The following is a 22,521-nucleotide window of genomic DNA, read 5'->3' on the forward strand; positions in this document are numbered from 1 at the left end:
TGCTGGGCTTAAAACATCCCCCAGCTGGAAGGATTTGGGATTTTTCTTTTAGGGGTCTTTTTTCCTCTTTTTCAAATCCAAGCTCACATGACAAGTTTCCTGTGTGCTACGCTGCTGGCTACACTTCTTCCTGACTGTAGCTGCCCTGTGGCCGCAGCAGAATTGGGAACAAGGACGCGCTATGTGGTCTTGTGAGAATATTGAAAACTTTGAATAGCGCCTAATGGGGAAATTAGTGCATGACTGGTTCACGCCTTTGGCCCGCCTGGTAAAAGTCACTCTCCGGGGTGTGTGGGTGGTTCGCCCGGTGGGAGCTGACCAAATTGGTCACGGTGCTGAGGGCTTTTGTTGCCCGCCACTGCAGCCCGTTGGCCCCCCGGACGCTGTGGGAAAACGTGGGCCGGGAAAATGCCAAAACGCCTCCCAATGGGAAGCAGGGTGGACTATAACTCGCCACCCCGCCTCAAATTTAGAGCGTGACGATTTGGGATAATTGGTTAATTAGGGGGAGGGTGGGTGGGTCCGGCTGGGGGCCAGAGCTCCCAATAATAAGACAGTGATTTCTTCTTTTCTGGCTGTTTGTCCCCTTTCTGCCTCTATTTCGAGTAAAATATATGACAGGGGTTGAAAGTGTTTTACATTTAAATGCAATTAGTTCAGACAGAATTGTAAAGGCCGCAGACAGTTGAATCTATAGCCCCAAAGGCACGGTGCAGAAAGTTGCGCCTACCTGGTAAATAGGGCGTCCTGAATATGGGGTGAAAGGTTCCGTCAAAGCAGGGGAAGGGGAAGGTCTTGTTGGAGTGCAGGTTTTGGAGCGTAGGTGGAGAAGATGCTGTGGGAAACATCGTAGGCGTTATTTACAGGGCAACAATACAGTTGAAGAAAAACATATATATATATATATAATAAACATACATAAAGATTTATTCTTAAATGAGGGAAAAAAACAACAACACATCACTTACCGGTCTTTGGTGAAGGTGCGAGGATGGCACTCACTCCAAACTTGAGAAAGGTTGGATCCTTGTTGCTCGACAGCGACGTTTTAGGTGAGCACGAATCGCGTGTCACGGCGGCCGTGACCACCGTGCGTTCCGCGGGCGCGCAGCTGAATGACACGGAAGTGGTGACAGTGGGCAGCGAGACACTGGCTGGAGGGATCGTACGGTTAATGAAGGCGGCGGGGCGACCCATGCGCAGCAGGTCCTCCACTAGGAAGCTGGAGTGGGTCGGGAAGGCTGACGGCAGAGTCTGGTGGAGCGGCAGAGCCGCAGCGGGTCGGTAGAGCCCAGGGTAGAGGGCAGGGGGCGCAATGGCGCTTGGGATCATCATGGTCCCGCTTTGAAAATAGTGTGTGAAAGTTGAAATACTCCTGGTTTCAGATGAGAGAGAATCACTCGTGTGAATGGCTGCTTACTCCTCTGACTCCCTCACTCTGGGGAGAGGAGTTTTATAGCCGCCGGTCCCCCCACCTCCTCTCCGGACTGACAGCTTCACAATGGGGCTCAACAAAGTTCTCCACATGAGACGCTTTCATGCACCATCCACCGGGCCGCTGATTGGCCGGGGGACCCAATTTATGATTGCATTAGACTTCATAAGCAAGCGACACACAATATAGTGACCACAAAAGATGGTCAGTCATCAATTTTGCATGTTGACCACTTTCTTTTCAATGAGGTTTCTTTGGCACTGCCAAGCAGCCTAATTAAAGAGCAATCTCTGCAGACTCGCTCATTATCCGGCGCATAATGTGTGGTGTTTAATAAACACTTTAACAAAGATTATTCCGCGGCTTTTTGTTGTGAGGAATGAAACGTAACACATTTTAAAATGCGAAGCTGTGATGTTATTGAAATGTAGTTCTGAGAGTAGAAAACATCATAAGGAAATAATTATAGACATTGCACCTGGCAACTAACTACTTTAAAATGTAAAAACTTTATTTTTGTTCATTTATATTTAGATTAGATTTAGATTTACAATATGTGTGCAGATGCCTTGTGCCAAATCCAAAATGTAAATCAGTTTTAGGATTTCATAGGATTCTCAACACTCAATCTGGCCCTCGTCATGGAATAATGTCTTAAACGGATTTCTGCTATCAAAACGCTTTAACAGATGTGTTAAATATCACTCTTTTTGCACCGGCTTCATTCAGAGCGCGGAGCCGCGGCGCAGAGCGCACAGGAGAAGTGTGCGGCCTGAGCCGTGCGCACATGATCCTGTTAACCATGAACTAACTGTCACCCTCAGCTGCGGAGGAGGAGGTGCCCCTCGGCCTTTCTCTTCTCCCCTCTCCCGGCTTAAAAAAAAGCCCAGTGGAATAGAAAAAAAAAGCTTTAATTCAAAAGACGGTTTTGTTCTGCTATTTTAACCGGCTGAATAAAAGTGCATCTGTGATTTGATTTAAAACGCATTCATATGAGCGGACACTGAGAGCCATATAAAACTCTTATTAAAGCGGCTTGGAGCCTGATAGTCGTGTTCTGTCAGCTTTGGCCCCCCGAAAACCTGTTAACGCAGGGTGAACAGGCGAGGGTGCGCCGCAGACGCAGAGGTTTAAGATGCACATGTAGAATCCAGTAAATCCAGTAAAAAAAAAAAGCTTATAAGTTATTTTTAAATTATCTATGAATCAGAGAATCAATCGTGTTATTTTATTTTTTATCTTATTTCTATTCATTTGTGCTAAAAACGAGCTGCGTAATTGTTTTACGCACAGAGTTCTCTCCAGTGTTAAAAGTGTAAGACTTATTATCTAGTATTTTTATGACTGTGCGCATATATAACTACATTTTGAGGCCGTTATGGGATGAATGAATACTTCAAGACAGTGAGCATACATGAACATTATCCAAGGTTCAATGGCGCAAGAGTCTTCGGTCATTTTGAGAACAAATTCGGCGTCTAGTTAGTTAACATCATTTAAAATCATTCCAAATACTGAAGAATGCAAATTGCTGCCACAATCCGATAATTAAAAGGGAACGCCTCCGTGAAATGATCCTTTGGAGAGTCAGGGCTTATCAGAGGTGCGTCTGCTTTTATGAGCGCAGGGCGCACAAACAGGCGTTAACGCAGCTCACCCTCACCACAGCTACACCTCCAATAAGTAACGAGAGCTTCAATGCTTTTTTATGAGCCCGTATTCCTTTACTTGGCTGCCCGAAATCCTCCTTTTGTGAGCCGTAAGCAGATGGTTAGTAGGAAGCATCGGCTGCTCTGGCTGACCGAGACTAATTTCTACGAGCTTTGCAAGCTTGCCACGTCTCCGCTCCTTTTACCAGGCCGAGTAAAAACAGCTGGCTGCGACTGAATTAAAGCCATTAAAAGCACATCTCTGAAATATTAGCACCAACACCAACTCCTGTGACATCATTCCAGTCCGATCTTTTTACAGGTTAGATGCTTCAGGCTACAAATAACATTGAAGAATTATGTTGCATATTTTATGCACTTATCATACAGTTTTTACTTTCTAAAAAAACATCTACAATACTCGCTGATTCTGAAGTATTTTCCTAACTTTTCTATGCTTGGATAGATTTGTGGTTTTTCTTAAATGTATTTGCCGTGTTTAACCCAAATATCAACGCAGTTCAAACATTTGCCGACAGGGCCCCAGCAGTTTACACCAGAAAGATGAACTTAACCATTGTCTTGAGTCTCTTTTGGCTTCGTTAAGTGAAAGCGACTGAGTAAATGTGTTACCCATGCATGACAGCCTCTGTATGGGCCGTGCCGTTGTGCCGAAGATCCGACAGGTGGTTAACTGTTTATTATTCCCTCATTATTTATCGGTGACGTGGAATCACCGAGGAAAAGGGGAACTCCCCATCTTTTCACTTAACCAAAGATGAACAGATTGTGCTGACTGGTTGCAGCCCTGTTGTGTATGACACCAGTTACCAGCCTGTCCATCCTCCTCCTTAGTCCTGCAGATTTTTTCAGTCTGCATCCAATTCAAATGTGAATGGAAAGTGAGAGCGAGTGTTGCACATCTTTATTCAGCATCTTCTAATTTGATCGTCTTCAAAGTCATCAGTTCATCATTTCTCAAAGGAACTTTAGTCAGAGCTTTGTGCAGGGAGGAGAAACATTCACTCTGGCCTTTTGGAGGTAGTTGTTCCGTGGTTTTAAAGTAATCTTCAAACTGTCATTGTGTTCAGACAAAACAACAGAGAAGATACTATTCCTTTATTTCATATTTAGATTATCCCCTCTTCTGAAACATCACCACAGCATTTCCCATTCTTCACTTTAAGAACTCTTCTTTAAAATGATCAAAAATGAACCACTTTTGAAATTAAAGCAGTCGTCATATTTTTAACCAAACTTTAATTTAATAAAATGATAAAATTATTGAAGCATCAAAAATATGTTTATTCCTAAAATGAGTAAAAAAAACCCCACAAATTTTAAAGGAACCGGATTTCAGTTCTTTTTAGATTATAACTTGGAGCAAATGTTATTTCCCAGAATTCAGTTTCCACGTACAGTAGGTTCTTTTTTTTTCAGTGTTATTATTTCTTGTCTTTCTTAACATTTCTTCAAGAAAATGGCTCTATGTAAAATGTTCTAATATTTTTAACAGACAACATGTTTTATCTTTGTTAGAGAATATTCAATACTTAAAATGTTTGACGTATATAATCAAAAATCCTTGAAACAGTTTACTTAAAACTATTATTGCCCCACTTTTATTTTGGTAATATGTTGTTTTTTCCTTGTTGGATATAATTTCTTCAAGGTCTTAAAAGATTTTTTTTTTTTTGTCTTAATGCTCATCACAAAGTTCTCCACGGTCTGAAACATGTTCCTTTATTTTTGCCATTACACTTTTAGGAAGGAGCCCATCATTTAAATGTTTGTTTTGTTTTAACTTAATTAAGCAAATGTATCTTACTAGTTTATGTGAGATAGTTTTCCCTCAATGATATAAAATAGTGTTTTCTTTTCTAAAAAAAAAAAAGAACTTAACTTTCTTTGCTTGGCTTAAAATCACTTAGTGACAAATAATATTTCCCTGTGAGTGGAAATACATTGTACCGATATGGGTTTTAACCAGAAACTGAAAAACTGCACTGTAAATGTAGATTAATGTGTTTGTTTCCCATGTAAATCGTTAAATGTAAAGTTAATCATTTCTAAATGAGCTCAACCATACATGCTACAAAATAAGCAACAGGCTGTTGATTCCAAATAAATTAACATCATAAATTATTATTTTGTTCCTCAGTCCTGCTGTACCAAAGCCCTCCACTTGCCCTGTTATATTTACCAACATCTATCTGAGCACATTCAGTCTGTGTCTGAGCTTCACCTCAACAATGTCTCCCACTTGGGGAGTTTTGGCCGCAGCTTCACCTCAGCTCACCGATGGCACCGCAGGTTCCTCCACGCAGCATCTGCAAAAGGCCCTGCTTAACACTAAGTAAATGCCAGAGGATTCAGAGAAGCAGTGACAAGCATTAAATTGATATTAACTTTGTATTAAACATGGGTTTTCTTCCTCCCTCCCTCCCTCTCTCCCACATGGACTGGAGCCATATCATTACACAAAGCGCTCCATTTGAACTCTGGCTGCACCTGTTCCCGCTAAGTTGGTCATGGGAGTGCAACCTCTTAGTTTCACCCCGGGCTCCTTTTTATCTGCTTTACTACACGTGATCATGCTTTAACATGTCTTCTGTCACCACCTTTAACTGTAGTTTAGTTTTTATTTTAGATTATCTATGCTTCAATTCCTACTTTTAACCATGGGACGTTTTTGGAAGTAGCTGCATGTTGCGCCTCAGACTGAAACACTTTATGTCCTTTTCCCTGCTCATTTATTAGCAGTTGTCAGTATGGATGTCGAGTGGTGCCCTAATCCTCTTAAAGCGCATGTCGGTACAGTGTGCATATCATTTTCTCATCTCAAAGAAAGGCCTCAATGCTCCCTATTCACAGGGATTCCCCGTGCTCTTTCACCACAGCCACAGCCAAATGCATTAGCATAATCTGACAACCAATACCATTGTGCATGACCTTGTATGCAAAGTTAATTGCTCATTAATACCAGACAAAACAGAGGGGTGCAGAGGAAACAGTAGTCTTCTAAATCCAGTTTTTTAGTAGGAAAGAGAGGCAGGCAGGCAGAAAACATGAACTTATCATTAACTCAGAACATTAACATTAACTTTACCTGAAACTTTTCAAACACATTTTATGTGGTCATTTTTTTCTTCTTCTTTAAGAAATGTGAGCTGTGCTTAAAGTGCCCTGACTCAGGTGTTAGTGCTATGTCAAGGATTTAATGAAACTTTGTTCACCAAGTTTTGAAGCAATGTCGCATTACATGCTCTCTCTCCCTCTCTGTCTCTCTCTTTCTCTCACTCTCTATCTCTCTGTCTCTCTGTCTTTCTCTGTCTCATACACACACGCACACAAAGACCTGCACACACTCCCTCAAAAGTATATACAATTTGTCACAGTGGCTCAGCGTTAATCAATTGCAAATGTATCTCTAGGCAAGTTTAATCTCATCTCTACATTAGTTTCACGGATGCAGGGCGATTTGCAAGCAGAACACCCCCCTCCCCCCTCCCAGCACCTGGCAGTCCTATCGAGTAGCGTCATGTAAACACCCACTGCTTCAACGGGTGCCCTGTCTGAGGACCCAAGCGTCACCGCGCAGCAAGGAAAAGAAGGCTCGGCTGTGTGGTTGTCAAGACCAGTTTAGGGTTGGAGTCCCATTGTGATGTTAGCGGTGACTCTCCTGCTCAGGCCGACCTGCAGCACTTGTTTGATATAGATATAGCAGCTAATATCTGCTTATTAGACAGCAGACAGAGTTCAGAGGGCCACCACATGCAGCTGCCTAATGCTGTCTTTGTCCTTGGCTAAGCAGCACAGCCGGCAACGACAAGCATGAAGCACAAAAATTCACATAATTCACAAAAAAAAGTCCTGTTATCAAATGTGAAATTGGCAAATTTCTTTTTTCTTTAGTCACACATCTTAACATACGGGTGATTTAATAAGAGAAGTAAAATAAATAACTGAAGTCTTTTTTAACAGAATTTTTCCGAGGTATTGTTTTCTCTGTGAGGCCTGTGAGGTTTGTTGTTGACTGCCGTTGGGTCTGGAGGCTTGCAGAAGTGTGTGCTTGGGAGGGGTGGCAGTGTAGGGCAGAAGAAGAAGAAGGTATGAATGGGGAAAGAAGGGGCTTGGGTGGAGGAGGGGATGCTTGACGGACTTCACTGCCTGTTGGCCCTGCAGCATTGATGCCGTTTTGGCCATATAATCGGATTGCCAGTGGGTGAAAGTGAGCCCGGGTGCTTATGTCAGTTTGCGTCTCGTCAAGCTGAATAATACGCATAGCCAGGGAGTGAAGCGGACGCTTGCCATTGAGGGGTCTCACTACTTGTGGCTAAGCATTTCTAAAAGAGAGAAAAAGCCTCATTGGATTCATATATAATTCTCACTCAAGCGTTTTGATGCATTTGCATAACAGGAGGAAACCAGTGATCTTTTCAGCACTGCTGCTGCTGCTGCTGATGCTGCTGCTCCTGCACAAGTGTGTGTGCTTGCATGTATCACTTTGTGTGTGTGGGTGTCTGTGTGCTTGTGTGTGTGGGGAAGGGCCCTAGCGGCCTGAGCTGTGCACAAACAAGGCTGGACATGATTCTTGGACTTGGCCTCACACGATTAATCGAACAAAACAACATGTACATTTAGCCTTTACAACATCCTTCATGTAAAGGAGCACAAATACAGACTAAGAAAACAGTGTAATAATTAAATAAACTAGATTAATGTATTTACTAAAGTAAATACAGTTATTTTTGTCCTGTACAATATTTTAGTGATTTAAATTTTAAGTTTCAATATTTTATTGATTTAAATCTCAATCAACAAATGTTCTAGATTATGCTCTTACTGGATATAATTTTCCTGTTGTTGAAATAAAGCTAAAACCAAACAAAAATATAAACATATCTGACCATCTACCATCAACTTTGAATCTTTAATGAACATTCCATGTTGAAGCCCCCTGATTCAGGTTCCTGGTAAGATTACCACTGTGAAACATCAATCCATCTACATGATTTATTATCATGTTCAAACCCTACCACTCCTATTCAACTTAAAGTGAACTGATAATGTTCCTATAAAGTGTTTTTTGAATAAATATAAAGTACGTTCACAAAATTTAAATCCATTTTTTGTGTTACATTTGTTAAAAAGTTTTGTTAAAAATTCTAACTAACAGCAACAATGTTTTAAACATGCGTGGAAATTGCAGCAGCTTGGCCGTGACCAGCAAAAGTCGATAAGGCCACTGTTGGATGACTCAACCCGGATGTGCACCATCAACTGGTCCATTGACCCTGTTGAAACTTTGTGATGCATGATGACCATCAGCTTCTTTATTCATACAGGCAGCAGTAATGTGGTCTGACTGACTTTGTAACAGCAGACCCCACAGGTCTGATTCTTGAAGCAGTCAAAGTCCTGCTTTGAAAACTCACATTTGGAGTCATTGGTCTGTGCTGGATCTCCATCACAGTGTGGCCTGTAACTGATCCCATCACTGCGTTAAAGGAGATTCCAATAGTCCCTAGGTGAGATGACCTCTGCTCCCATAGCTTTTTAACCCCCCCTCCCCTCTGCTTGTCACTTCTCCAAACCATCACAGGTCTACCCCATTCACCAACTTCTGCAGTCCATTTCCCCCATTGTTCTCCCTCCTCTTCATACCAACCTTCCTGTCACGTTTAGTAGCCTTGTTAAACTTGGAACCATTTCTGCCTGATGAGCAAGAAATGAACTACTTCATCCAGATCAGAAACACAGTAAGATGCAATGTTGTTTTAAGATATTGTTTTCAAATACTATCATCAAAGGGACGCCAGGTTTGAAACTGGCTTTTAATGGAATTGTGACCAATGTGTAGGTGTTAAGCCACACGTAGCATAACCTCCACTAACTGTTCTATCCTATGGCTCTATATCAAAGCTTCAGCTAAAATTACTTTGTATATTATCTTTAGCTGCTCAGTCTTCTTAGAGACCTCTCGTACTTGTACAAAAGTAAAACCAACCACTCCTGGGGGGAAGGGTCATCTATTGCAGATTGACCTCTGCTCTCCGAGGCCAAATGATAAGACACTTAAGGTCAAGGGGAGCACAATGGCCTAAGACGGGTCCACTCCAAAGACAGCAAGCTTAAGAGCAAGAATTTGAAACTTTCACTTTTCTTCAGAAAATCATTAGAGTTAAAACTTGTCCAGAGACGTCACCTTTTCATTCAGTAGAAAATAAGCCTGGACGAGGGTCAATGACCTCTTCTGTCCTGCTTCTCTGAAGGGGGAATGTGTGTGATGAAAAAACTTTTTTTGTTTTCCCCAGCTAACATAGAGAAAAAAAAGTTTGGCTCAAAAAGTATTCATGACAGATGATGGTAGCATGTGATAATTTGATGGTTCTTTTTGAATATTTTCCCATGGCCTTCTCTTTGGGTCTAATGTTTAATGGATATTTACAGTATCCCTAAGGAGAGCCCAGTTTAGAGTCCAACTTTATCTCTGTGATGTATGTCAAAGCTGCCTCTGACAGGAATTCAGCACATGGACATAAATTATGATCATTTGCTGTTTTGGGGCACAGGCTTTTAGCTCTGTATATCTTTATAATAATTATAATAATATAATAAATAAAAATAAAATCAATGTCTCACGCTGAAGAAGGACTAGATTTTCTCCTCTGTTAATAAACAATATACAAAAGTTTAATGTTAATTTTGTGGGACACCGGCAGCCTACGAAAGGAGTCTGGGATAGAAGTACAGACAGGTGATGAGCGTTGAAAGAAAGATTTTCAGAATAATGACACATATGTTCCAATTTTACACCATTCATTGAACTTGGACAATATTTCGGGGATTAAAGATGACAGGCCCCAATAGGCTGTCTCCGGCACAGGGTCTGCATTCACATGCAAAGGCACACACACACTAGGACACACACACGTTCATGTATTTACTCGTCTTTCATGTGAAAATTAATTTTTAATGATCGGCAAATGCAAACAATTTTATCAGTTTCCCACCATTGAGAAACGGATGAGTCAACAACAATAATGTCGGCAGGAGCTCATAAAGAAAGAAAGAATAATCAAAGCACTATCAGTTCCTTCACTATTGCAACATCTGACAAAGAGATGAGAATAAGGCGTGCATGAGAGCAAGAGACAGTTGGCAAGGGTTGCCAGTTGGGAAAGCTCTATTCAATCCCCCACCCCAGCTCCTCCTTCTCCTCCTCCTCAAGGTCCTTCATGCTCACAGAGGAGTTGACAAAGAGCACCAGTTAATTAGCAAGAAGTAGCATCTCAAGTAGGACTGTGAAGAAAACATCCATTCACTCTGTCCCCTCACCTTTCGTTTATGAGAAAGACTGAATGGTTGGAAGGAGGGGGGAGACTCCGACTGGGGCTGCCTGCCTGGGGCTGCCTTTGCTGGGTTTAATTTGGACAGTCATTCCTTTAATTTGCCAGGTCATTGTATCTACGGGGAATTTCTATTGAGACCTGTGAACAAGTGAATGCCCGCAAGTGCAAGTCAACGACACCCCCCTCTTTGGGCCTAGTGGATGAGATGCAGCCGCGGCCGTGTCGGAAAGTGGATGAGAAGAGAAGAATAAAGCCGAGAGGGTGGGATTTGGAAAGAGGATGAAGTTTTTTTTTTAATTAAAGCACTTCTTATTTCTAAGCAGACTAATTTAGCCATAGTTCCACACAAGTGCATGTGACGATTGAAACAGAGGTGAAGGAGAGGATTTGAGAGGAGCCTATATTAGATCTATTGTCGGAGAGGATTTTGAAGTGGCTGAATGTATCACTGAAAAGAAAATAACAGTTGGTGGAGGAAGAAAGACGAGAAGACAGACCACTTGGATACTTGTCCTCACGAAACACTTCCAAATTGTTAAGTAAAGTACTCATCTAGAATACTATCACTCTACAACTATTATATTTTAATATTTGTGTGTGGGTGTGTGTTCAGATTAGGGAAAATGTAAATACCAAAGGAATTATCATTTACAATGGCGCAGGCAGAAGGGCAACAGCTTGCAAATAAATCTCTGATAAAGGGAAGCCATGGTTTAAATGCTTGTTTTGTTTCACTTGTTTAAATGGAGGCCTGATCAGAGCAGAGAAATCCCAGCGGTACACAGGGTCTGAGGTGCAGACAAAGGTAGTCCTGCCGGTGCTGAGGTCCCCAAAGACTGTGGAATATGCAAAACCCCTGCACTTCTGCACTGGGCCTGAATTTGAATGGCTTAAACCAGGCTGCACCATAAGGAGGCAACATTCAGCTCCTCTGGCCACTGGGCTTTACATTTAAAGGTTGGAACATGTAAATGCATGACACTGACCAGGAAGTGACTGTTTTGTGGATTGCAAATGTAGGTCTGTGTACTGCAGCTGCTGGGAGAAGGCACAGTATTAACACTAAAGCAAATAATGATGATAATGAATAATTATTGAATACTATTTTTGTAAGCAGTAAAAGCAATGTTAAGTTTTGTCTTTAAAAATACAATGATCATCGTATATTGTGTACTTCAGGCCCTAATGCTGAGTCACCTGACCTTTAGATGTGAAGCTAAAGAATGAGCAATTTGCAAAAAAAAAAAAAACGAAGTGAGAGAAACAGCAGAGAATTTTTTGATTTTTTTTTTTTACTTAATCTGCTTTTATCCAGTATACCAATCGCCTTAATAATACAACTATTAACACCAGTTTGTGTTAAGTAAAATTGTTTTGAGAGGAAAATGATTGCTATAGAGAAACCTAATAAAGGCCTGGGTAATAGCTGCTGACCTAAGTAAAAAAAACTAACTTACTGTTAACCTGAGGTGTAAGTTACAGCAGCAGGACAGTCAGTACTTGGTAAAGGGGTAAATGTGTAACTCCACACTGACGACTGTGTGAGTACATCCTGCTGTGTCAGATAAATTCAGGAAACAGCTGACAAGAGCCACAGCCATGCTAACTATGTTCCTTAGACATGCAGGGTAATGGTTAGCTTGGTGGGATAACGTCACCATTTCATGTGTCGACCTGAAGGAAGACGACTGACAGGGGGCAGCACTTCTGTTTCCTGCCACCGTCACTCAGTGCATTCAAATAGACTAAAAGAAAACAGTGCATATATGGAGTTAAAGTAGTGGTCCTCAACCCCCGGGGCGGGGGGTTGTTTATTAGCATTTGAGGTTGGATATTTTAGGGGAAAAAGTGTAGAGACTGTTGCATTGGAGCCGGGCTGAAAGGGTGAGTGTTTAAAAAAATTCAAAGTGAGAGTGGAGGGAGTGGCACTGCCGGAGGAGCTGGAGGAGGAGGAGCAGGAGGATGGTGGATGGGAGGTGGAGGGTGATGTATGGAAGCGTAAGAGTAAGAGTTTATTCACTGGTGTCTGAGGGAGCCTTTCAGTGCCTCTGAGTGACTGTCTATAGCGGGGCAATCAACCATAGGACTAGGAGGCTTTATCTCTAAAATACAACCCCACCTCTGCCACCCCACTCCACCCATCAAACACACACACACATGCATACACACACACACATGCTCTCTGGTACCTGTGAGAGCCTCTCATGTGCGACTAAGGGTGCCATTGAGGGAGACAGGAGATAGAATGGCCCCTGAGGAACAAACAATCCTGAGGAGTCTATCATTCTGTGTGGTGTTGTCTTAGAGCCTGAATAGCGGCAGTGTGACTTGCCCACCACCACCACCACCACCACCTCCTCCTCCTCCCCTACTTGCCTCCATCCGTCCTTGCTATCCACTGCCCACAACCACCCTGCTTCACCAAATGTCCTGCCAGAAACCGTTACTACTACATTTTACCATAGATGTTGCATTTTAACCAGGTATTTGGTTAATTATGAATTAAAATTGACAATTAAGGAATAATTTGTCCCATCTTTATTTATTTATTTATTTATTGCTCATATGAGTCGTGAAACTATTTGAGTAAGGATGTGCAATCTTAAGACGAAATAATTATTTTGTGTTGTTTGTTAGAGTGTAGTTCAGAGTGTTATCTCACAACTCCTTTGTTTTATGCAATTTTACAATTATTTAGTTTTAATTAAGTTTTTCTGTTACTTAATGTAACAGTTAATGTAGATATCTGGTCATAGTTATATTATTTACACAGTGTTTTGCTTATTATACTTTGTATTCCTGTCCACCCAGTATCTCTGTGTGAAGGTCCGACTCTCACTGTTTCTTACACCTGTTTCCACTCCTTATGTGTCTTATGTCTGTGTTCTTTTTTTTCTAGATTTTTTGTTCTGTAGATCCAAGATTATAATTTCCTAATCTGGTGATCTTAAAAGTACTGATATTTTAAAGCCAGCTCCTGCTTAGTTTGCATCCTTGTCAGCATCAATAGTCTATGGATTTTTGTTGTTGTTATTTCTATATATCTGTTCATTGTTTCCTAGTGGCTTCTTATCCCTTTACTGCAATAAATAAACCAGTGTGTGTCATATCAAAGTGCCACTTAGTGTCCAATACCCCAGCCCTCTTTAAATTGCATAAAAAAATCAAAACATAATTAGTATGTTGGTCAAAAGTTGTCTTTGGAGCCAAGTCCATAATTTTCAGATGTGTTATTTAAAAATATTGACAGTTTGGTTCAGTGCAATCATCCTACCTCTTGCACTGACACTATTTGGGGAAAACAGTTTAAGCTGGATGTAGTTAGTCCTGCAACCTCGACAGAGTTCCACTGTGTGGGAAAGGCATGAGAAGCATGACTCATCCAAACATATGGTCCCCTGATTCTCCGGATCTGTCTGCAGCATCTGCTGCCAAGTGCACATCCTGGGCAGACAGTGTGACTGACAGCATTATGCAGTTCATGTAGGTGACTCGAGGAGAGAAGCCTAGGGTTCATACAGTGCTCGCTGCAGGGGTTTGACGAGGGCATGAGGTTCGTGGCCACTGAAGTAAGGTGGGGGGCAAAAGGGCAGTAGAAGGGTGAGGAGAAAAAGGCAGAGAATACAGTCATTACCCACCCAGGGCTATCCCTCTTTGGCCCATTAGCTGCTGGCGGCCGTGACCAATTGTGTTTTGTCGCTTCAAGCAGGGTCATCATCCAGTGGTGGTCTGGGCCTTTTCTATAATGGACGCTCACTCAGCCCTCCTCACACAAAACTTTTAAGAGGGGAGAAAAATTCTCTGCCTGACTCTCCCTCTCTCGCCGTCTCTCTCTCTCTCTCTCTCTCTCTCTTCTCCCCTCCAAAGTTTAAAAAGACTCAGTCAGGCAAGAAAGAAAAAGAGTGAAAAGTGATCATGAAAGGAGATTTGTTGCGATGTGAGGCGCGCAAGGAAGTGATCGTTCAGCCACACGTGGGGTGAAGGGACTCTATGGCGGTGGGTCTTGTTAACTCTCCTGACTTGTATGCCAGAAACCAAATCAAATTGTTCCGTGTCTCAACTTCTGAGGATGTGGTTTGTTGTGGGAAAAGCGCACGACTTCACGACTGGCGGGGTGTGTAATGTTCAAAGAGGAAAGTTGAACTTTGAATAGGACATGGCAGATTATCCAGTGTATAAACACTGATCCGTGAATTCAGATTAATACGGCGCTGTTGAAACAGGAAAAGATGCTTCTCTAAATTGTGGGGTTGATTACATGTGGTGGCTCAACAGAAACAGGTGTGAGAGACGGGATAAAGGCTGGTTGGCAACCGTGGACAAAAGATGAGGTGTATTTATTTCACTGATCAAATTCCAAAAGATTTTCTTTTTTCTGGAGAACGCCACTGTTGATGATCAAGTGTGGATGTTGGTGCAGGTGTTTGCTGTAATACAAAGCATTTTCCTTCCATATTTGTTCAGTATGTCTGTCTGTGTGTGGGTGTGTTTTTTTTTTTCTTTTCGACCAGTCCACAGCAGAATAAAAGGCCAGTTAGCCACCTAGCGGGCTACTAATTCTCCATGTCAAATACAATGGCTGCAATTATATGGTAATCAGTGTTGGTGGCTCATATCTTTCTGCTGCTTTCTGTGAGTGTGTGTCTGGCCAAGCTGCTCCTCTGGGAGGAGGTTAGTCACGGCCTATTATTGACCCATTAGACACCCGTCCCACTGCTAGAAAGAAACCAGTCGGCTCACAGGCCATGCTGAATTCACTGAACAACAATAACAAGAGGGAGACTGAAAATGGAGTTAATCATTTTGTTATGTGTGGACAAAGTGAATCAACTCACAGGTGCCCAACTTGAATTTAGTTTGCATTCATAAAAAGATCGTGTCAGTGCTTTTACAAACATTGGACACACGTTTATCAGAGACAAATGGCAACACTGGTAAAGTAGACAAAGTCTTGCAATATGCTGAAAATGAAACATTAATCCTAACAACTAAATGACACCAGTCCTTTATAACTGTTTTTATATTACTGCAAAGGGCTGGGTACATCAGGGTACATCCAGATTCACAAAACTTTTTTTTTTAAAGCACAACATTTTGCTTATTTCAAAGCTCTTTACTCAACAAACGTATTTCCATACTTGGCAAAAACAAAGTACAAAATAAAAAGAGATTATGATCCAGAGCATGTCCATAACATGACTCCAGCCTGTGAAGATATTCTCCCTTAAATCGTGTTCCCTCTTTGTCACTGCCTCTCCTGGTCATATAACATTTACATATATGTTGTTTTGATATAATCCCCCAGATCTGTCAACTCTGAAGTTTGCCCTCTGCCCTCCCTATCCCACTGCCCCCTCCCACTTCACAACACACCCACACGGACCCCGCTGCCACCTCCTCTGCCGTCCCCACCCCTGCAAAGCAAAGCTCTCTTTGTTAACCTAATGTGCTTTTACCAGTTGCTTTCTGCCAAGGAGACATCTGCTGTGTGCAACCAGTCAATATTGTGAGGACAGTTCAAAGCGGCCAGTTCATTATCTGTGTCAGCTTAACAACCCAAAGGTAGCGGTCTAAGGGACACAAGGAGGAGGAGAAGGAGGGGGAGGAAGAGGAGCGGAGGGGGCACAATGCGTGAGGACACAATGGACTCCTCATTAACCAGTGATTTATCATGATGGGATGCCCAGTTCAACCTTTGCCCCCCCCCACCCCCCCCCCCCCCACAAACAAACCCCACGCACCTCTAGAGAAGGATCCTATTGTTATAGAAGTGAGGACTGTGAAAGTGAAATGATGTTGTTGAAAAGTCCGACGAAAACATAAAACTGAAAGAAAATAATCAACGGCTGAAAGATGTCCAAAAAAGTTACTGCAGGACCAAAGAATTCTAATGTGCTTTTCAATTTTTGAATCTCAAAACTTACACTTTTTTTAGTTCATATCCACTCTTCACCATTTTAAAATAAACTTTCAGCAGTTTAAGATGGTGTAGAAGTGGTGTTAGAATACAGATGTACTCATGGACCCTGCTGGGTTTAACAGCTGGATTCCACTGGCTCAGAATATCAACTTTATTAAACATTACAGACAAGTTAAATCACAGCGTAGAAAATTGTATTCATCCAGACACACCCTCTCTCTCTGTGTCTGGATTTTGAAAGTCAACACCCAATGGTCATGATGATATCGCACATGTCAGAAAGCTTCTAAAGATGCGCATTGCATGCATATGCTGGAAGATCATAGTCCATCTTCAGCCACAGTGGCCTCACCGAGCTGGAGCCTCTTTCTGCACATAAAGGCTGTATAATGAGCGTTTAATGTATGGCTTCTCAAAATGCAAGAGAGAAGAGAATATTAAATGTGGCCCATGTGGTGGTTTTGTAAAGCTGTTGCATTGAGGAACACACCCCTTTTTACTTTCTCCTTTCCATCCAAATCCACCCCCCTTCTCCTTCCCTCCCTCCCTTTCTGAATCCATTTGCCTAAATCAATCTCACAGGAGGCGGTCGTGGATAATGTACCAGCCAGGGTTTGTAAATCGTTTTGTTAACAATGCATTTCTAAAGGAAAAGAGGAGGAGAGAGATGAAGCGAGAATGAGAGAGTGGATGAAGAGGAGAGTGAGAAACTGGCAGAAGGGTGCTGAAAAAGGAACAGTTGGGAGGGTGTGGCTTGCTGCGCTGTTTCGGACAGGCCCCGTTGACTGGTGACACCCCGTCCCTTCTCCTCCTCTCTTAGCCAAGGCCTGCATCCGCCCAATTCGGTCCAGTCCTTGCTTTAGTCACACCACCTGCCTTCACCATTCTTCACCACACATCCACCCATCGGCTGACAGGGCTAACAGACGGCATAAACCCCAGCACCTCAGACAGAACGCCCCTTCAACATACACACACACACTAACCAAACGCTGTCAGGCTCAGTGTAACCTTGATAGGATTAAAATAATCGATAATAAGCAATGACAGATCTTTATGGTCAATTTGTCAATCATGTAAATATAGTACTTGAGGTAGTGGAAACACATGTGTCTGTCCTGAACAGTGAGAATGATGATCAATAGTAAATCAATACAGAGAAGCAAAGGTCTTCCAACAGAATTGTTAAAGTAGAGTAAATCTGATATTTTTAATTTAGATAATGCTGGAGAAATTTTATAGACAAAACTTTGTAAGCAATGGTTAAGTAAAAGTTCTTTTTTTTTTACATAAAACCAGTTAAACTTAGATAGGTGAACTAAAATTTGTATTAACAATCTCTTTACATAGCTACAGGTACGGCTGCCATTAATAGAACTGTTCATTAGCCTGGCTTAGATGCTGATAGCTAACTCTGAGAGAGATTGGTGACCAACTGCTAAGATTTACAAAGATGAACAAAAAGGTAATAATTTAATAATTTCAAGTAGCTGGTAAGATTAAACTCTGAGTCGTATTGACCATTTGTGCAAAAAAAGACATTCTAGATTTTGCATTATAAATGCATTGCACATAAAAAAAAGACATGTGGATATTGAAAGGTACTGCCCATGACCAAATACGATGAGATAATGAAGGGTTATTGCACTTACATTTGGGATGATGTGCTCATGAGGCTGCACAACATATTTCATTCACCTGTTTTTAATTTTGTGTATTTTTAAAAAATTGTACTCCATGTTAAGTAACATAGTATTACTACAGTTATGTCAAAGAAAGTGTGTATTACTGGATGTTGTTGTTCAGCATGTTGGTGAAGGATTTTTTTGTCACACAAGAAACTGGTTAAACAAAATCTATATATAGTATAGCAGAGGTTGTCTTAGATAACCAGGAAGGTCTACAAGGACAAAGATTTAAGACAAAAATGAGTCATTTCTTCAAACTAATCTCTCCTACATGTTCCATATTTCCAGCTGTATAAGAGAGGGGTCATCTCTTTCTGTACAAGTTAGTAGTGACACGTCCTATTATTTGGGACTTGTTCCTTCCTGATCTTTGTGTCAAGCTGCTTTGTCTATCAAACCCCTCTCTTTAGCCTGAGGAAGTCTGGGCCAGTTTGACACCATATTCCCACAAGGCCTTCTTAGATCTCAACCAAAGCACCCATTACTGGATCATAAGCCACAGATTCAGTCCACACTGGACAGGAATCCCCAGTAGACTCCCACAGATCAGGCTGATTTCAACCATAAGTCGTCCACTGATTGCCCATTAATCCTGTTCCCACTCGCAGCAGCTAGCAGGGTAGCATGTGCAGCTCCAACCTGCTCGTCTTCGTTGCTATTGAAGCTTTGCTGCCATCACTTCTCCCTAATTGGCTGTGAGGGGTATTAGGAGAGACCGGGACTTCAGGGACTTCACTTGGACATTTGATCTGATGTTCACTTAAAAATGAAGATGATGTTGAGTCATCGTGTCCTGACAGACCCATATTCCCTGAGGGCCTGCTTTAAGATGTGTTGATTGACAGGCTGTCATTAAACAATGTCTCTGGGTCAGGGCTGGTCAAGTCTAATTTGGTTACGTTTGTTTCCTGTGGTTTTGGAGCACAGTTTAAGTTTTTATTGTAATTTATGATCATTAAAAGAAAGGTCCCTATTGTGAATATAATCACTATGTATTTATATTTTCCATTTCATTATCAGTAGTCTTATTTAGGGTTCTTTAAAACTGATCAAATGTTAAACGGATGTGCCAGTTAAATTCAGAAGAGTAATTCAAAGAAAAGAAAAAACATTTTTGATTGTGTTTCTGAGACTTTTTAAAGACCACGTCTTATCCAATCAAAGCCTCTCCATCCACCAGGAGCCGACTACAGCAGAGGGTCAGGCTGCTCCCAGTCAGTCAGTCAGTATGTGGTCTGCAGATCAGAGAGTGTAGACACCGAGTGTGGTCCATCAACAGCTATTCCTAATCAACCCCACAGACCCCAGTCTTTTACCCAGCAGCCCTCGACTTGGCTTGCTGTGTTTACACGAGCTGATTAGTTTGGTAAGTGTACAGAATGTCCCAAAGAAGGTGATCTCTGAATCAGTGTGCCCCTCGCTCCCATCTTTTATCTTCTCATGCCTCGGTCACAAAAGCCAGGGATCCTCTAGGAATCAGTGGGAGAAATTAGAGGATCAGAGTCGGCCTTCCTGAGCAAACAGCCTGAGCTAATGGACCAGCCGCTTTCTCCACCCCTTAAATTATAAGCAGAGCTAGGGAATGTAGCAAGTCTTGTCATAATGTTAATGCGAAAGCTTGCTAATCCCTTACTCACACAACTGGACTCGCACTCGCCTTGATACACACACGGCTACAGGCTAATCACATAACCACCCAGGCAGTGGGAGAGGATGGGAGAGTGAAAGAGCGGAGGAATGGGAATGAAAGTGGAGGATCACAACACGGTTCCCACAGGCCTGCAAAGGCTGGAGAGACGTGAAAAGAAAAACTTGTTGGCATACTATATATTCTGTAACATATATCTGTAAAAAAAGAATTTGATAGCTGCTGTTCTCAAACAATGATAAACAACTATTTTCCTGAAAAGGTGTGCACACACTGATGGGCTTCTTTCCACCTTTTTACCTTTTGACATGTGTTGAACTTGTTACAAAGTTGTTGAAGTGAGATGCCGTCATCTGACTTTAGGAGAAACTCCTTGTCTCCTCAGCCTCTGTGTTGCCAACAGCTGGCTAAAGTTTATGCTAATGCCAGTTCTCGGGAGGAGTACTCTGGGCTTATAGGGGATTAGCACTTGTTGGCCAATCTCGATTCCCCACTGTGCGAGCTCACTAATACAGGTGTTAGTAAACTGGAATTAGACTTCAGCTAATTAGCTTTCATTCACTAAGTGATTGTCCGGCAGGCTCTGCCATTTGTAGTGTTGTTTACTTATCGGCAGGGAGGTCCCTGTGCTGTGGTGGGTCTGTCATGATCCGACATGATCTCCTTTTTCCTTTCTGTTTCTCTACATCTGTAGGCCACTGGACAGAAAGGCCCATCGAGAGACTGTCTCTGCAGCAAAGACAGAGAAACAGCCAGTACTGTATCTCCACGACATATGGTCTGTGAAGTCCAGAAGACATAAGGCCCATACAAGGTAAAACCAATGAAATGTGTTTCTGATTAGCATGTTGATAATTGTTTGAATATTATCAATACAATAAATGTCATCTAAATATACTCCTGGATCAGAAGAGATAACAGTTACATTTGATTTGTTTAAAGAATGAAGAAAAGGTTAATTGGTAGCAAAACAATAAAGAACAACAGCAACATGATGAATCAGAGGCCAGTTTGACTGCTCGCCAAAACTTTAGTTTTTAAGAGAAAAAGAAAAAGACAGATGTCTCTAAGGTTTTGAAACCTTGAAAAAGTCATTATGTTTATAGACAAATCACATTTGTACATATGTACGATTGGTTTCCATTTGGCTTAAATGCAAGTTTTTTAAGTTAAAATATTCCAGTAGTTCCCATAAATAATCAGTCTCGTGCAAACAGTCCGTTGCATTAAAACGTATTTAATAGAATCCAATGTTTACTGTAACATGAACTCCAGCTAAAAATCCAAAGGTTTCTAAACTGGAGAGTTTATATGATAGAACATGACGTCTGAGCAGAATAATGTGGTTTGTTCAGCTATAAATAAGAAAAAAAAACCAAAACAATTTCCATGTATCTCATTTAGAACCCAGCTTCCAAATCGTGTTTGGGCAAATTTGAAGTTATAATCCTACCCTACAGTAAAGTATGTGCAAAATGGAAACAATAAAAAGTAACAGTCTACTGTATGTTTTTGATAAAAGATCGTTTAAAACCATGTCTTCAGGTTAGTAGTAGTAGTAGTTCAACTTGATGTTTGTAAAACCACATAAGACAAATGTAAATAGATTATATGATAAAAGGGAAAAAAACTATATTTATTATTGTTTTAAAATGTGTTATTCTTTTACTACTGCATTAGTATACAGCATTGCTAAGAACCATAGCTTGAGAAAAAAACACATAAAAAAATTAAAATGAGAATTTCTCACTGAAGCATCAACATAGTTAATGGTCAAATGACTTCCTTTGAATATTTATGTATCACAGCCCAGAAGGTCGTGGTAAACGTGTATGAACTTCTTACCAACACCAAGTGCTGTGTCACAACTCGAGTATTACAACCACGGCTGCATGTTTGCATGTGTGATGAATAAAATGATTAAGTCCTTATGAATAGCGGAGGTGGTCTGGAATTGAAAGTTGGGTATTATGGGCCCTTTACTGTTGCTGGATGTGGGAAAGAGACTAAAGGTTAGTTGGTTGACATTTCCAAAGCCATTCTGCCGGGGATGACAGCAGTTCAAAGGAGTCATTAAGCTTCAGCCATGCCACCACAAAGAGGAGATTTAAGACAAGCAAATAGATCTAATAGTGAAAATTCAAAGCCAAATACAAATATCTACTAAGAGGCTTTGGCACATTATGCTATTATTGCTCTACAAGACTTTAGGTTTAAGTGTCTCAAGTTTAATTTTCTCCTTGGAAAATCCCCGCATCACCAATCATCTTATCGTCTCCTTTTATGTTCTGCCCAAAGAGAATGAATTCCCAGGAATATCGTAACCTTATAGGAATTTAGTTCATTTGATGTTCAAACAATATTTAAACTCATGTTTGAAATTGGAAGGAAATGAGGAGTGATTTTCCCATTACTGTGATAAATGAAATGATGAGTTAAGTAGGTAACAGAAACTAAGTTATAAATTGGTTAAGAAAATGATTATGAATCAGTCTTTACTAATTAATACTGTACCAACACCAATTAACATCAATTAGTACAGTTGTTTCAGATGAGAATCAAAGTACAAGATGTATCACAGTTATTTAGACATTCTTATTACAACATGGAGCTCATTTATGAAGAGAGAAATGTCTCTCTTTCCTTTACATTGTGATTTGTAAATGAAGGTATCTACTGGTATCCACATTCCAGAGAAAGCAGGTGGGGCAGGAGAGAAGCATGTACCTGCTGGGGCAGACAAGTCTTCCAGACTCTTTTCAGGGCCATCAATTGAAAAACAGGTCTAATCTGTTTGCTCCTTTAATGAGCACATTGTTCCTCAGA

The 22,521-nt window shown here is 41.4% G+C and overlaps 2 protein-coding genes across 2 annotated transcripts in view; one reads left to right on the forward strand and one right to left on the reverse strand.

Annotated features, from left to right (window-relative positions):
- The window catches only part of dbx1a (developing brain homeobox 1a), a 3,688-nt gene extending 1,968 nt beyond the window's left edge, over positions 1-1,720 (reverse strand). The window contains exons 1-2 of the mRNA XM_008336982.3: positions 969-1,720; positions 731-835 (exon numbers count right to left, since the gene is read on the reverse strand). Of these exons, the coding sequence (XP_008335204.1) occupies positions 731-835; positions 969-1,335 (472 nt within the window). The 5' untranslated portion in view covers positions 1,336-1,720. The remainder of the gene's footprint in view (positions 1-730; positions 836-968) is intronic.
- The window catches only part of htatip2 (HIV-1 Tat interactive protein 2), a 29,694-nt gene that overhangs the window by 945 nt on the left and 6,228 nt on the right, over positions 1-22,521 (forward strand). The window contains exon 2 of the mRNA XM_008336980.3: positions 20,390-20,509. Coding sequence (XP_008335202.1) covers positions 20,390-20,509 — 120 coding nt within the window. The remainder of the gene's footprint in view (positions 1-20,389; positions 20,510-22,521) is intronic.

This window comes from Cynoglossus semilaevis, unplaced genomic scaffold, assembly GCF_000523025.1.
Source record: "Cynoglossus semilaevis isolate Cse_v1.0 unplaced genomic scaffold, Cse_v1.0 scaffold1033, whole genome shotgun sequence".
Taxonomy (NCBI): domain Eukaryota; kingdom Metazoa; phylum Chordata; class Actinopteri; order Pleuronectiformes; family Cynoglossidae; genus Cynoglossus; species Cynoglossus semilaevis.